The 17769-nt window shown below is 38.5% G+C and overlaps 1 protein-coding gene across 1 annotated transcript in view; it reads left to right on the top strand.

Moving 5' to 3' along the window:
- Positions 1 to 17769, top strand: part of LOC109918161 (multiple PDZ domain protein) — a 263630-nt gene that overhangs the window by 161291 nt on the left and 84570 nt on the right. The window contains exons 24-26 of the mRNA XM_048620387.1: positions 481 to 567; positions 764 to 835; positions 13436 to 13613. Of these exons, the coding sequence (XP_048476344.1) occupies positions 481 to 567; positions 764 to 835; positions 13436 to 13613 (337 nt within the window). The remainder of the gene's footprint in view (positions 1 to 480; positions 568 to 763; positions 836 to 13435; positions 13614 to 17769) is intronic.

Below are 17769 nucleotides of genomic sequence, written 5' to 3'. Positions count from 1 at the left end.
GCGGTACTAAGAAAAGGTTTATTACTCGACCGCTTTCATATCTTTCACTGACTTTACTTGCCATGCTGTTTGTTAAAATTCCACTTTTGATTTGAATCAAAATATACTCTGATATATTGGGAAGACTGATACCACTGCCTTCTAAATAATAACCGAAAGAACTGCGGATGATGTAAATCAGGAACAAAAACAAAGTTGCTGGAAAAGCTCAGCAGGTCTGGCAGCATCTGTGAAGGAAAAAACAGAGTTAACGTTTTGGGTCTGGTGACCCTTCCTCAGAACCACTGCCTTCTGTCCTCTGGTCCCCATCTATTGTGTGACTTAAATATTTTGCCAAGAAAACATCTGAAGAAGTACCCTGAAGATCCATATATTTTCTTTTGTCATCCTAATTTATAGCCTGAGCTGTTACATGAAGTGTTATTTTCAATGGGCTGTGTGGATATTCTTTTATCTGACAGCATTTATGCATTTTATTAGACCTCTACAGCTTCAATTGATGAGAAGGCCTTCTGTCAAGCCCATTATTCTATGACCAAAAGTCCATTTCCTGAAAATAAATTCAAGGTTAGTGAATCCCCTTGATCTGATCGTAATTCCTAGTTTCAGGTCAATGACTTAATGATAGGGACCTATATTGGATTACTTTAATACATTAAAAAATTTTTACTTAAGTCTCGGATTTAAATGTTCAGAAATCACCAGTAGCATCTGAAGATTGTCTCAGTCTTGTTTCAACCATCTGTTTGTTTTGTTACCATAGGTTTCTGCATCTCGAGCTAGGACTTTTCTGCACCCTTTCCCAACTAACTCATATGCAATCAATCCATTTAAGGTTTGTCTCATCACACTGGGTTTACAGATCAGCAGTAAATGTAATAATTTACACGTGACTATGATTCTTAATGGTGATGTGGAAAATTGAATTAAAATGGCCAAGGCTGTTCTGTTTTAGATGGAAATTAATTAATTAAAAGAGAAATCTGAGTATTTTGTGACAAAGTCTTGAAAAGTTACATGGAGTTGATTTCCATTATTTGAAATTGATAGCCAGCAATGATAAATATTCTGTTTATTGTAACTTTTTACCACTGGTTTAGCAACTTCATGGTGTGAATAGCTGAGATGTACGTTGTGTGGAGGTCAACTTCAGGATCTAATCTGTTCCATGTTGGTGAAGTTGTGCCAGCAGAGGCATTACAGTTAACAGGTTAGATGGGTCAGCATGATTTAAATAAAGTCATGTGGGGTTATGGGGAGGGGGCTTTGGATGGGGTACTCTTTGGAAGGTTGATGAAAACTCAGTGGGCCAAATGACCTGTTTCTGCACTGCAGTGTTTCTGTGATTCTAAGGTCTTGCAAAACATGGCCACTACCCTGCACTGCCTCCTGTAAGGAAATTTGTTACTCCATTGCTGCTGTCTTTACAAGATCCACACACTTCCAGAAGGCCATATTCTGGAGAGCATAGCAGGCAAATACAGTTTGAGATCCCCTTTTTAGGGAATGTATTGGAGGGCATTTCCTGAACTGTGAAGGTATTAGAACTGTACCTTCAAAAGTCCAGTGACCTGCTTGAGAATGACCTGGTGATCAAATCACACTTGTTCTATGGACCTTGTGACTCCTTTTACAGGGCCTTACGTTGGTGTCAAAAGAAATCTCTTGCCTTCTAACTGTCATCCATGCAATCCATTGGTCTCATTGAGTGAAGAATTTCCTTGTACCTGCTGAAAGCCTTTCTTTTCCTTCTCACCGTATCCTGAAAATCTCATTGAATCCCCACAATGTGGAAACAGACTATTCGGCCCAATAAGCCCACATTGATCTTCCGAAGAGCATCCCACCCAAACCTATCCCCCCCACCTATCCCTACATTTCCCATGGCTAAGGCACCTAACCTACACATCCTCGGACACTGCGGACAACCTAGCATGGCCAATCCACCTAACTTGCACATCTGTGGTCATCGTTTGTTCCCTGGGCTTGTTACTACTTCCTATCGCCCTAGAGGGAACATGTTGGACTTGTACGTGCCCCATTTCCTTTTTTTACCACCACCACCCCTTCCCCCGCTCTTCTGTAGATTTCCTGCCATGCTTAAACCCATTCTTCCCAAATCCATTTTGTTTTGGCAATGTGTTGATTTCTTTGTCAAAACAAAGCACAGGGTGACATGGTGGCTAAATGCTTAGCATTGCTGTCTCACATCGTCAGGGATCTGGAATCAATTCTCGCCTGAGGTGACTGTGTGGAGTTTGCATATTCTGCCTGTGCTCACATGGGTTTCACTGGTTGTTTTGGTTTCCTCCCACAGTCTAAAAATGTACAGATTAGGTGGACTGGCCTCGCTAAGTTGCCCCATAATGTTCAGGGATGTGTAAATTAGGTGGATTAGCTGTGGTAATGTACAGGGATAGGGCAATTCTATGCTAAGTTTAAATTGTGCTATGTTGCAATCGCTATGATTAAGTTATTTCCCCATCACCACCTGAACTACCTGTTCGGCATCATTCCCAAGAATTAGATCTAGAACAGCTTTCCCCTTGTTGAATGTTGTACATTTTGGCCAGTTGGTTCTCCTGTAAACATTTCAAGAAATCCAACCCATCCAAGCCATTAACACGATATCAAACCCGATCGCTGGCTCTTCTACTCCCTCAATGTTCTCTAACCACATAGTGGTATCATCGACCCTGGCACCAGTGTGGCAGCATACAGTCCTGGAATCACTTGTTTAGCTACTGAAAATCTTATTTATTCCCTTAACTATTAAATCCTTATCACTATTATTGTCCTCAATGTTCCCTCACTACCACCCAAACAGGTGAGTTACCTGTGGTGATGTGGACTTGTCTCTGTCGTCTTTTGCTTTCCATCCCTATTGAAATACCTTTTGGAGCATATTCACATGGCACTGAGATTTCTTTCTATCTGGAGTCAGTCTCCTTTAGATTTGCTGAGGCCAATAAACCTTTCTTTTGAAGGTTCACCTCTCCCTGGAAGTAACACTAACGTTTTATCTCCACTAGCAAAATTGTGAATTTTTTATTTCTTGTTGGCTTCCTAGTTCATCACATGCTGTGCTAGTTTTAAATGCTGTGTAGCCAACTCACCTGCTCTATTTAATCTTCCCCTAAAATTTGACACACAGTTCACATATGTGGTCTGTGAACTCTGAATCACCAATTTCTCCTTAATTAATTTAGTAGTCCTGTCACCTCATGCCCAAAAACTAATTTAAATGGACTGAATTTGGTAGATTCATTTGGTGCATCCCTAATTGCAAGAAAGTACAAATGGAATTCCTTTATCCCAGTCCTCTGGACAATCTTGATAATTGGCTCTCAACATAGTCTTTAATGTTTGATGCCACCATTCTGATGCTCCCTGCGATTCTGAATGGTAGACAGTGGATTTGAATTGTTTTATTCCTAAGCTATCTATAACTTGCTTGAATAATTTTGATGTAAAATTTTGTCCTTGATCTGATTGTGATCTCTGTGGTTAGTCTATATCTAGTTTTCAAAAAAAATTGAGTAATTCGTCAATAATCCTTTCAGCCGTGATGCTGCAAATCTCTGGAAATCTAATGTTCACGTTCATTATGGTCAGTGAATACTGATTCCCACTTTGTTTTAGATATCCCACTTTGTTTTAGATATGGGTCTATGCAATCAATTAAGACTCTTGTAAGAGATTCCTCCAATGCGTGAATGGATATTAAGGATGCTAGTTTTAATCTGCCTGAGGTTTTCCAATTACTTGACATGTAAGACGTGTCCAGCAAAATTCAACTACATCCTTATGCAGTCTAGAAATACAAATGTTTTTGTATTTCAGTTTGGGGTTTTCCTTACTCCCAAATCACACCCTACTGGTAATTTATATGTTACTTGTAACGCTTCCTTTCTGTAACCCACTAGTAATACAACTTGATGAACTTCTGCACATTTCTCGTCTACCTGAATATGTGATGGTCTCCATTTCCATATCAAGACATCATTTTTAAGATAGTAACATTCTGGGATAAAGTCATTCTTCCATGTATGCTTTTTGATACAACTGCTTTAGTTTTTTCACCTTTTCTGTGAAGTGAAAATACCCACTTAGTCCTCCACCTGTTCTTTTTTTTTTCTCAACCATTTGATCAAACATAGTGTCTGACAAATGAACTTCGACTTTCTTATCTTTATTCTTAGGAAGAGAAATCAGCTTTGATCTGTGGTTTTGTCCTGTAACACCTCAGTTGCCTGATTTTTCTACTGGCTTTTCAACCACAGTAGGCATCACTCCTACCTGTGATCCAGCTATGTCATGACCAAGGATAAATTGTATTCCTGCAACTGAGAATTTCTTTGCTTCTCCTACCACCACTGTTTACCGGACTCTCCGGCCTCACTTTATATAATGGTACGCTGCTCTTCTCACCATAAATTCCACATATTACCACTTTTTTTCTGGCAATATTCCTTCTGAATTACATATCTCCTCATCTCTCACTATAAAAGATTGACATATTCCTGTATCTCTCAAATTTTAATTTATTTACCTATTCTTCCTGGCATATGTAAGCAAATCTTACCCTCGCAAGTAAATTCTTTAAAGAGATCTGGCATTTTCTTCTCAACCAACTCCTGACCACATTGTACACTCCAGCATGACTTTTTAGCTTCCACTATGCTTTCCTTTACCACTGCAACAAAACCCACTGGCTTACCCTGTTTTCCCACATCCGTCTTCCCAGTTCTTTCTCCAAACCACCAACACTGCAACTTCATGTGGCCTGCTTTATTGCAGTCAAAACACCTGAGCTTTCTTACTTTTCTTCCCCCTCATGCGTTTCCCTTTTACCCAGTGGTAACCTATTATAACTGTCTTCAATGAGATCTCCTTTTCCCTTACCACCTGACGATTTCTCTTTTTCCCGAATTTCAATCCCTCACAGACTGAAATTGATATTGAAAACCAAACTTTGATTTATTAACCAACTCGTAATCATCTGCCATTTATGTTCCTAATCTTGCAGTTTTAACTCTGCTCTTTCACTCTGCTCGACTTCAGGAAGTGAGTTTTTGAACTCCTCCAAAATAATCATCTCTCTAAGAGCATCATATGTTTGATCTATTTTTAATGCCTTTACTCAGCTATCAAATTACTTTATTTGATTCTTTCAAATTTAATTTATGTTTGACCAGGTGGTCTCCTTAGATTTCTAAATTGTCTGTAGGCTTCTGGTACTAGCTGATTTTTCACTTGAGATAGCATTTCTCACCTCATTACACTCCCCACACACCACCTCTGATAGTGACGCAAATACCTCATTAGCTTTATTTATCAACTTTGTTTGAATCGACAATGCCTACACCGTCACCGGTCATTTCATTTGTTTAGCCACTTTCTCAAATGAAATTAAAAAGGATTTTACATCCTTCTTGTCGAACTTAGGCAACACTTGAACATATTTAAACAGATCCCTAATGAGCCTTTGGCCACAATGGATTTGCTTGTCGTCACTATCCTTCTCACTAAGCCTACCCTCTACCTCTGCCATTTTCAGTCAATTTTGAGTTCTCAGTTCCAACCTCTAAAGTTCAGAAACTCGCTTTCTCTTTTTCTTGTGCTAGTGCTATCCTTTTTTTCTTTTTCCTCTCATTTTAATCCTAATTCAAACTATTTCATTTCCTATTCATGTTCAAGCCACTTCATCTCCATTGAATTTTAGCCATTTCCAAAGATTCCAATGGTGTTCCTGGCATTGTAAATGCTGTTCAAATGCCACAACTATCTCCCCTTTTCTCACAGACAAAGGCAACCCCAACTTCAGCTTGTTTGCCAATTCGGAAGCTTTGCCTTGCTCACTTCCTCTAAAACCTCCAAAGTGACTTCTTCCACCTCCAGGAAATGCTGAATGACTGAAAGAGCCATTATTATACAAGGCATACTTTTTTAAAACTAACTGAATTCAATACTTGAACTAAAAGACACTATACTTAGCACTGGCTCCCTTTGAGTCCAATACTCCTAAACCCAACCTGGAATTAGAGATTTTGATCCTGACCAGCCCCTAATTTGTTATGGACCAGACCAGACCCCCTCAAAATATATTGAGAAGATAACCTCCACCCTGACCTTTTTCTTCTTCTAAAGGTAAATATGAGGTGCTGTGCTCCAGATGCAATTTGATTGGTAAATTACTCAAAGTTAAACAAAATACAAATTATTCAAATACTAAAGTTAAAATACAACAAAAGAAAGAGAAACTTGGAACAACTTAACTCTGTGCAGGGTAGGTGCATTGGTGATGCTAAATTGCCCATAGTGCCCAGGGATGTTTATGTTAGGTGGGTTAGACATGGGAAATGCAGGGGTAGGGAATGGGTCTGGTTGGGATGCTCTTTGGAGGGGCAGTGTGGACTTGTTGGACCAAATGGCCTGTTTTCACACTGTAGGGATTCTGTGATCAGTTGGACATAGACTTGAGTTTAGAAGAATAAAATTTGATCTTTTTGAGGAAGCTTAACATGGTAAATTCTGCAAGGATGTTTCTTAGAACTCGGAGCAGAGTTTAAAAATATGATCTTTATATAAGATGGAATGAGGAGTACTTTTTTTTACCCTGACAGTTGTTTATTTGCTATCTCAGAGAATAGTGGAAGCTTAGTCATTGAATATATTCAGAGTTAGGCTAGACAGATTTTCGGTCTACAAAGAAGTCGAAGATTAAGTGGGATAGGCAGGAAAGTAGAGTTGAGGCCACAATCAAGTAGTTGAGAAACATTGATAGCAGAGTATGCTTGGTTGGCCAAATGGTCTACTCCTTTTATATTTGATGATCTTGTGTGTTTGTTAGATTTTATTTGATGGATGTGCTCTTGTATTGTAATGGTATTCAGCTGTGACTGTTGGCTACTTGAGTTAATTTTGTCATTGGTTGACAGCTCAGACATGTATGCTTCCCTGCTTTAAGGATGAACAAATTGCTAAGTTCTTCCACTGACTTAAGTTCTGATGTATTCAGCTCCAGAGGTTTTGTTTGTACGGCTGTTCAGTAGAATGCTGTCCAAAATTCTAAATTCCACTAATAGATTTGACTCGGTACAGACTGGTGGTATTGCTGTTAAAGGGATGGAGAGTTAATTAATGTTGAAGTTTTATAGGATTATGTTTTTGATGACTTTGAATTGCTCATTAAACAGTCAAAATAAACAGATTCCCCAATATTATTATAAGGTTCAGGTTCTGTACATAGTGTGTATTAGTTGAGTGGACATAGGCGCTTTTGGTGTTTTAGTGTGTGCCAGCGAGGCTCATGATATGGTGATAATGGACTAGAAAAGTTTGCAAGGTGAGTGAGTGGACATGGGTGCTATGGAGGGGGCATGTGGATATAGCGGTTTAAGAAGATCCTAGGGTGTGAGTTACAAGGCCTCATACATTTTGACTTAAGTAGGCTGATAACCACAGGGAGCTCTCTAATCTGTCTGCCACAGCCTTCACCTGCCTCTACACCCAACTGCCGCCAGTCCCCACTATCCCATTGTGAAGATGGTGGACATCAGGAAAATGGCAGAACTTAGAATTCTAGCCTCAAAGATAGAAATTCAGACTTTAATCATTTCCAGCAAGAAAGAGAAGTTTAGATCCTATACGAGGAAAAGAGGCTTGAAACTTAATTAAAAGTTATTTGAGGTAGCATTCTGAAAGAAAGATCTCTGCCAACAAAACAGAGATATGGGAATCTTACAGAATAAAACTTAAATAGCTCACTTTAAAGTAAGCAAGTCATCAGTACAAAATTTTCCCTTTTTGTCTGTCATTGCTCAAGATGTTTCCAGATTTTGTGTGTTTTTACCTAAATCTATGGGTGCATGATGAACATGTTCGAACTACTCTCAAAGTGCCTTTCATTTGAATTTACAAGAAAATTTGGTACTTGGTGTTATAACTGAAATATGTTGCATTCCTTATAATTGTATAAGACAGTGAACTATCAAAAGTGTCATTGGTACCCCTCCTACCATGATGACCACACACCACCAACTTATCAAGGCCCCTTCCAGGGTTATGAGCTTGAATTGTTCTCTCTTTATTTAGGAGAGAGGACTTGGGTCTAGTGGTAGCTGTATTTGTAGTCCTGAATGCAAGACTGTTTGAGACTGGAATGACTTGTGCAGTCTTAAAAGTTCTTGCTAGCCCGTAGCTTTATGGTCGTTGTCTTTGGATCACGTTTTGAGGAAATTTGATAACAATTGAATTACATAGCTTCGTTAGACCTGCCTTGCGACATGAACAGAATAATGATGTATGACCAGCCCTGTTGATATTGAGGCATGATGGGTAAACCATGAGGAAGGGAAGTTGGCTTTAGATCCTTGTTTTTCTGATTCTCTGCAAATTAAGAAGGATTTACTTCTCTTTGCCACATCTTTGGTCTAGCAGGGAAGGCCACTGACCACATTCCTTGATGATTCAAAAAGCAGATCTTGAAGGGCTAACACTGGTTTTACTTCCTTTGTAGTTATTTTGTAGAATTTTTGTCAGATCCTTTTGAACCTTTTTTTTGCACCTTGAAGTCTGTTTCATTGCTTGTTCTTCTCCTCCACTGCAGAGTAAGTAAGGGAGGAAATAGCAGGGGCGCTTGCAAAAAATTTCAATTGCTATCTAGCCACAGAAGAGGAGTGGGAGTACTGGAGAACAGCCAATATAGTACCATTATTCAAGAAGAGGACAAGTGATAAACTAGGAAACTGCAGGCCAGTCAGTCTAACCTCATTGGTGGGGAAACCATGGGAAGCAATTCTGAGGGACAGAATTAATCTGCACTTGGAGAGGCAGGGATTAATTAAGAATAATAACATGCTTTTATTAAGGTGAGGTCATATCTGACCAACTTGATTGAATTTTTCAAAGAGGCGACCAGATGTACAGATGCGAGGGTGCAATGCTTTTGATATACTTGGACTTCATCCAAGCTTTTGATGAGGTTCTGCATGGGAGGCTGATACAAAGGCAGGAGCCTATGGGATCCAAGGCAATTTGCCAGGCGCAAAATTCCCAGTTGGCTGAGTGGCAAAAAGCAAAGGGTGATGGTTGAAGGATGTTTCCAACTGGAAGTTTGTGCTGAGTGAGGTCTCACAGGGCTCTTGGTGTTTGTCGTTCATTTAAATGATTTAGACTTGAGTATAGGAGGATTGATCAGGAAGTTTGCAGATGATACAAGCATTGGGGGTGGTAAATAGTGAGGAGGACAGCCTTAGACTGCAACAGTGGTATAGATAGACTGTTCAGATATGCTGATCAGTGGCAAATAGAATTTTAGCCAGATAAATATGAGGTGACGCACTTGAGCAGGACAAACAAGGTAAAGAAATATGTGATGAATGGCAAGACCCTGGGAAACACTGAGGATCAGAGCAATGGTGGTGTGCATGTTCACAGGTACCTTGAGGTAGCGAGGCAAGTAGATAAACTGGCTAAGAAGGCATGTGGTATACTTGCCTTTCTTAATCGAGGAATAGAGTTTGAAGAGCAGTGACATAGCCAGAACTCTAAAATGTTTGTTCAGCCACAGTTGGAGATGTGTGGAGTTCTGTGGAATCCACATTATTGGAGGAGTGTGATAGAACTAGAGAAGGTGCTGAGAAGATCTGCCAGGATGTTGCCTGGACTGAAGAGTTTCAGTTACAGAGAGTGATTGGACAGACTCAGGTTGCTTTCCTTATGGCAGAGGAGACTGAGAGATAACAAGATTGAGATGTATAAAATTGTAAGGAGTATACGTAGGTTGAAAGGGAAGAAACCTTTCGTCTTGATAGAGGAATCATGACCAGGGGGAATAGATTTAAGGAACAGAAGGTTTAAAGGAGATGTGAAGAAAAATGTTTTCACCCAGGGGTTAGTGGTAGCCTGGAACTCGCTCTCTGTTAGGGTGGTAGAGGCAGAAACTCTCGTGACATTTGAGAATTTAGATGTGTACTTAACAATGCCAACATATACAAAGCAATTAGCCAAGGGCTGAAAAATAGGATTACCGTAGTTAAGTGGATGTTTTGACCAGTGTGGGTACAACAGGTTAAAGGGCCTTTTCCTGTGCTGTAGATTGTTATGGCTGTATTATGACATATTTCAGTATTTGGAAAGTTACTCATTTTACTTGGTAAGAATACTTAGGCATTTTTCAGATTTTATTTAGTTCTTTGGTTTTAACAGGAGAAGTTCGAACTTGTTGCATTTATTTGGCTTTGCTTTCATATTCCTGGCCTTCTAATCAAAAATTAAATAAGCTGTATATTTACAAGAGCAGCAGATGAATTCTATGCTTGACATTTGCATTTCAGTTTAGTTCCTAATTCTTAGATTCTGAAAATTGTTCTGTGGTTCCATCTTCCCAATGAGAGTGCATGTTATGGAATACAATAGCATATCTGATTCATTTTCCCTGCAAGCATGGATTTTTCATTTTAGACAATTGTCCAATCATTCATTTGTATCTAGGGATCAAAACTCCATATCATAATATGATTTCATGGGAATGGTGAGTTTCAGGTATTGCAAGTCATAGTTTTGATTGGAAAAGATAATTATTTGGATAGTGAATAAGATCAATAAAGTGTCTACTGTTGATCCTCAATGGCGATGAATCAGTTAGACATGTATTACATTGTCCCTATGTTCCTTTGGTCAACATTTCATTTTCAAACATTGTTTAGGGTCAACATTTCCTCATGCAAAATAACATTGAAAATGTTGAAAATATTCTGAAGATCTGGCAATGTCTATGAAGTGTTATTAATATTTCAGACCTTTTAATCTGAATGGTAAAAGGTTCATGATGTAACAGGTTTACACTTGGCACAGTCATGGGATCAAAAGTAAAAGATCTGTGACAAAATGAAATAGAATATAAATTGCATGATGATGCAGAACAAAAGACTCATTAGTTTTGGGACATGCGAAGAAACAAAAAGTGTATCTACAGTAGATGTGAATTGGAAATTCCAGAATCAATACCAATAGTTACATTCCCAACAAAAACAGAAATGGCTGCAGGAACTCAGCAGGTCTGGCAACATCTATGGAGAGAAAGCAGAGTTAACCTTCAGTCCAGTGACCCTTCTGATCTTCCTAGCCCATTTAGTTTCTTGCATATTTCTAGAATCCCCTTCTCAAGGTTTAATAGAGTTTTCTTCTAAAAGAAAAAGTCTATCCATTTTCTGTATTTATTTTGATATTTTCTAACTTTTTGTCAGACTCAGCTTTCTGACTGTCCTATCTCATGCTTGTACTTGGATATTTTTCAAGGACCTCAGTGACTAAAACTAGACAGCACTCAACTTACAGGCTAATAGGATGCCTATACAGCTTTGACATGAAAAGATCTCACACTTGGCTGCTTTTTTATGTTGTTCCACAGTAACTAGATCAGGGTTGAATTAGCTCCCCAAACCTCTTCCCTAGTTGGTTTAGCCATCAATATATCCAATTGTCTCTTAATTGGTGTCTGCATCTTTGCCCTTGAAGTGGACTAACTGTATATCTACCATAGTTCTGGTCAGTGGGGAATATTGTACAAGTCTTTTGTCTCATTAGATTCCATTACCACTCCTCCAATATAAGTTTTGATAAGTGCGATACTTTTAAGTTCAAAGCCATTTGTAACTACCACTTTGGGAATATTCATTAACTCAAATATACAAGTACTCCAAACAATTTAATTACTAGTAAATGTTTTTTCTTTCCCTCAGTCTTTCCACATCACCACTAATGATCATGTGCTTGTCTGTCTAACTATATTGAGTCATCATGAAGGCGCTGACACAAGTAGTGTAAGTGAGCAGTGATCCTGCATAGGGATAGTGTGTGTTAGTATTGCAATAACAATTGAACATTTATTGCAATGGGTTCTAATTTTGAAGTAGCTTCACTTTTTGTTCTTCATAGGACTACTGTGCTATCTGTTGATGCGATTTTATCACATTGGTGTTTTGTTTTTTAAAGAAAACCTTTTTAACTTGTGTTCTTGCTGAATCTAACAACTAGCAACTTTGTATTCAGCACAATAATCATTTTAGTAGAGTAATCATATTTGAAAACGTGGGCTAGGGGAAGAAAAGGTGGCCTGAAAAGTATTTGTATATGATCTGTTACCCATCCTCTCTATGCTTTATCTGTTTGTCCTTAAAAGTTACCATTAATCTATTCAAGTCAAAACCCTTTACATACTGAACTGAAAGTTTCTTGTCACATGAGAGATCTGAATGGATGCCGATTGCAACCCCACAAAATGTAAACAATCAGAGGGAAAACTGGTGTCTACTTTATCTCCTTAGGCTTGGCTCCAAATAGCTATTGACAAAGGTTCATAAGTAGATTGCTTTCATGGTTGGGTTCTTCAGAATAGCAAGACCCAAACAAAGGCAGAAAGTACTTTTGTTGAAGTTTTACTGTTACGAGGTAATTTATAATTACCATGTTACAAAACCAGGCAATCTAGTTTCAGAATTTGTCAATGTGACTGTGCTGTGTTAATAGGCTGGCCAAAAATCTGGGACCTAGATGTTGCACATGTGCCAGTCTATATTTCAGTGTATCATGATTTAAGGGTCTGAGGCATAATTATGATCTAGTGGCATCCTTGGTGTATGTTTGCTCCCAAGTAATCCCTGCTATGCTAAAGAGGTCTGTAAAGTTAATTAACAGTGGAGGCCTTGGAGGTTTGCTAAGGTCAGTGTTTTTTTTTGGCTGATCAAAACCAATGTCTGGACAACTTTCACTGAAAGTGAAATGAGGGATTTGCATGCAAGCACCACTATCTGCTTTTATTCAATCAATGGCAGGATGTGGGCAAGATCTGAAGACCTGCTAATGTAGATATCCTACCAGTCAAACTACAAATGATGCAGCAGAGTAATGCTGTTTCCACCTTATTCTGTTGCTTTTGTTGGATCTTCTCATTGGCACATCCTTGGATATCAATCTTTATTTGCTGATCATTTAGCCTTGGTGATAGCTACTCTTCACCACCTACCCCAAGAATGTTATCCAATCATTTTCACTACAATAGTTTTACAGTTGTCAATTCATTCCTTGCCTAGGTGAGTGATGAATTGTATAGCTTTGGTAGCAGAAGTCAAGTTGCCAAGTGTATGTTGTGAGTAAATCAAATATTTGTAACATACATTAGACTTTCCAGTCCCCGATCCATCAATAAAAATCAGGCATCCGTTTCTTTTGTCTGCTGAACTTTCTACCTGTTGTCTTTATTGCTTGGGCTAATGTACCTTGTTTGAGCATTGTGCAGTACGTTCTTTTATTTAACACACAACTTAATAATTTTCAACATAAATGTATGCATTCAACTGTAGAAATACAATATAAATGTTTTTTACTATATTGCTCTGTCTTATTGTGTTTGTATATGTTTAATATGTAGACCGCCAGCCAGCCAGATATAGAGACTGAAATTATGTCAGCACTCTCAGATCCACAGCTATTGCCATCTGAATCTGTTGAACAAGAGGAGACAAGCTCAATTGTGGCATCACAAGAGAACATGGGCAATAAATCAGAAGATGGATTGGAGGAAGTTGATGAATTTGGTTACAGCTGGAGTATGTAATTTCTGAAAAAAAATTGAAATGTTACAATATGGCACATCAGATATTGAAATGGAAAGTTAATGAATCTTCTTTTAAATGCAACAGTACTACTACTAAAGCTGTATAAAATCCTAAAAGACAATATCTTCAATACAAATTATTCTCCTGCAAACACTCCAACCATCTTATTAGAAAGATTCCATAGTTAATGTTTGTTTGCATCTCTTGGCCTCTTGAAACTAAATTCATTTTAAGTTTGTTGTGGATGCCTAACATTCTAGATTTTAAAATCTGGCAAAGAACTATTTTCTGAGAAGCTACACTTCATTGGTGAATGTCTGTCAATATTCTTAATAATACTATGAGATTACCGTGTTTTAATGAATACCTTTGCATAGGCAGCCAGAATTGGATTTTGAAAATAACTAGCTCTTCATAACTATCCAGAATGAAGAAAATTATGTCTCTTCACTGCACAGAATCAAAAGAATCCCTACAGTGTGGAAACAGGCCCTTCGGCCCAACAAGTCCACACCGACCCTTAAAGCTTCCATCCTGGACCCATCCCCCTATAAACCCACCTAATCTACACATCCCTGAACACTGTGGGTAAATTAGCATGGCCAATCCACCTAGCCTGCTCATCTTTGTCTGCATGGGTTTCCTCCAGGTGCATCGGTTTCTTCCCACAGTCCAATGTGCAAACACCAAACAGACAGTCGCCTGAGGGTGGAATCGAGCCCAGGTCCCTGGTACTGTGAGGCAGCAGTGCTATTCACTGTGCCATCATGCTGCCCCAAGGACATGACCTTGTTTTGTTAGTGGCAGCTAGTCACTAGATCAGCCTTCAGTTTTGTTTCTGTGAGGCTAAACCGAGAATTGGGAAAGAGATTTTCTTTCTGAATAGAGTTGCATGTCTTTAAAGAGGTTGGAGGAAGTACTTTGCGACATAAGTGCATTCCTGTGCCCGTGAATATGTAGGTTAATAACTTGTCTTTGTTTGGCTCTGTTGTGATCATTCCCTGAATAGAATTGTACAGTTTGAAACTGAGTTGTTTCACATTTCTTACAATGTTGTATAAAGAAAGCTGTGTTGCTTAATCCAAATTAAGTAATTGCTTATATCTGCAACGCCAGCATTACACCAAGCAAAATTAGTCTGTTTTAGTAACAAATTCTGACTCCAGACTTAAGGTACATTTGTTTTTTATATATTGATAAATCAACTATCCAAAGCAAAATATGTCCTTAAATATTATTGTCTTGTTTATGACTGCAGAGATCTTTACAAATCAATGTCCCTGCTTAGCACTGGGGGTTTGGGGGAGGGGTGATGAGGAGATTAAAACAACATTTTGTTCCAAACCAGGGTGTCATGTAAGGTTAAATAATTAAATGATCAGCTGAAGTTGAAGAGGAAGGTACGCGGGTATTAAAAATAGTTACAATGTGGAAAACAGGTCTATGGAGAAATCAGGCAAGCAGAGGAGAATGAGAGATATTGAAATCACTTGACAAATATACAATATTTGACAAACAAGAAGAATATTAGAAGTGAGTTGAGATTTCTGAATGTGAACACAGCAAATTAGTCAGGATAAGTTTATATTAGCAAGGATACATAATAAATAATTCACATTAGTGTTTGCATAAGTTAAGGGACAGTCACAGGAAGAATTGGACTGATTTGGAAACAGGAAATCTTTGAGAAAGCAGGAGACGTGGATGAGATACAAAGTGACAGGTTTGAACCTGATTTCACTAAAGGGGAAGATCCTGCCGGTGTCACATGGAAGATGAGCTGGAAAGAAATGGAAGGGGATGAAAAATAGAAAAATATGTTATCAGTGCTCAAAATAGAAAAAATGCTTCATTCAAATCCGATCCATCCCAGGTCACTAAGCAAACTAATTATCAAAATTCTCATGCTCGTGGCCAGAACCTCCCAACCCTGGACCTTGAGATAGGAGTGCTACCAGAGGATATCAGGATTGCATCTCTCTTCAAAAAAGGAGAAAGGAGTGGATTTACCAATTGAGTGCTTCCAATCCTAAGCCTGAATCATTCGGCACTCTTTTTTTAATGTTCATACGTACCACTTTTTTTGCATGTACCCGTGACCCAGACTCGCATTCTCAAAGAATTTTAATGTTTGTAATTGTGATGTCCCAGTATGTTGTGAACATTCAGACGATTCTTAAAATTTAAGAAGAGTAAACATTAAAATGACTGCAACTCATGTGATCTTTGATATTATCAGCTGCAGCCAGACCTGAAATAGAAGCACGTAGTTAAATATACATATTCGCAGCCATCTAGAAGACGCTCTCATATTAGGGATCATCATCAGAAGTACAGTATCTGAGCAGCCATGTCTTTTTGTTTCGCCATGGACAAAATACATATTGAAACTCTCTGCATCTTAAACGAATGTGAAGAAGTCCTCATCAACCGTTCTTCTGTTAGCATAGCCTGTCATCCAAATACCGCAGGTCTTTGCTACCTCAAGTCTTTCCAGTTGTGAAAAGCCATAATGCAGAAACACAGGACTTGTTCAGAAAAGAGACTTCTAACAGGTCACATGGATGAGACAGCTGTCTTTGTTACCTGCTTTTAAAGGCATAAGAATCAGCTCTGCAAAATCTCAAAGATCACCTGAATGCCAACAAACCAGCTGCCAGATAGCTGCACAGCCAAAGTAGTAATGAGCTAAACCTTAAGATTGAGATGGACTCATTGTAACTTGTTCCAACCTCAAGTTCACTTCAGAGCCAATTTCCTTGGAAGTTAACTATAAAGAAGCTTCACAATATAAGAAGAAACGTTTGCTCTACGTTCATGCAAAACCTCATGTAAGAGAGGCAGACTGCTGTGGGAGGCATTGTGGAACAATTGAACATTACACTTTGTTTTCTTCTTTATCTGTATCTAATCTTTGTATGAGTGATATTGTATGGGCGGTGTATGCATGAGATGTTGTGTTTTAAATCACCAGAGCAAGTGTTGAATAATAAATAGCCTTTAATTAAAATTCACAAAAAAAAATTGCTATTGGAATTATTTAAATTACAACAATCACCCTTAGGGTAAGAAAACACCCACACCTCATATACAAAACACATGGTATCTGGGGCAACAAAAAGGAGCACAGATTGAGTCTATAACAAATTGTGTGGCTGTTCAGGATGACTCCATTGCAAATGACCAAAGTTTGACTCTAATTGGAAGTAGAATGGAAAATTATTATTAAGCCAAAATTGTTGAAATAAGAGAAAAGGGATTACAGCAAACGCTGAGAATAAACAGTTGAAAATGGATACTTGTTTCTGGTATGAAAGCATTTCTGCAAGAGGAGAGCTTAACTCAGGAAAAAATTGGTAAACAAAGCTAAGCAGATAGAAGTAAATATGTAACAAAGCACAGATATCCAGGCTACTGAACATGCAAGCTACTCCTTAAAGCAAATCATAATTGTGAAAGCAGGAACAAAGGTACAAGTGCTGCTAACAAAGAATTAACTATGCGTGATCTGACTTAGTCTTGTATGTCTCAAAACCAATCTTTCAGCGTGACCAGTATGCTCATTACCAAGTATTACTGGGCTTCCCCTCCACAGTTGACCAGCATAGGTTTGAAACTTAACTTCACCTGAACCTGAATGTTCAAGACCACTGATGGTAGAATGTAAGGGGGAGAACCTGGACTCCTTCCAGGGATCTAAAAATAATATTCGACAACTTCGCCCCATGAAAGCAGCCACAAAATAGAGAGGAGCTCTGTGGATCTCCTAGCTAAACAGAACTTCCATCAACAGATAACTGCATTGACAACTACATCTCTGGTGACCATTCTTGAACCCTTGTGTGCTGATTTTGATAGACATTCGGCAGATAACATTTAACTTGGATTATTTGCTTTTAAGTAAAGCGAATGTGATAGAGCAACTTCAGCAGTACCTTAATTACTCTGTGAAAATGCCTAAGTATCTAAGAAGGGGTGAATGTATACATTTTTGTTTGGTGTTATAAGGAAACCATATCTGGAATATTACACTAGAACGTGATGTACTTCCAGATAATACTTTAAAACGTTCACACAGAAATAGACCATAAAATGCCTGCTTAAGTTGATGTTGCCTTTGATGTCATCAGTTGTAGACAAACCTGAG

The sequence above is a fragment of the Rhincodon typus genome, chromosome 3 (genome assembly GCF_021869965.1).
Source record: "Rhincodon typus isolate 14 chromosome 3, sRhiTyp1.1, whole genome shotgun sequence".
Lineage (NCBI taxonomy): Eukaryota > Metazoa > Chordata > Chondrichthyes > Orectolobiformes > Rhincodontidae > Rhincodon > Rhincodon typus.
The sequence above is the reverse complement of the archived record's forward strand: the minus strand, read 5'-3'. Positions and strand labels throughout refer to the sequence as shown.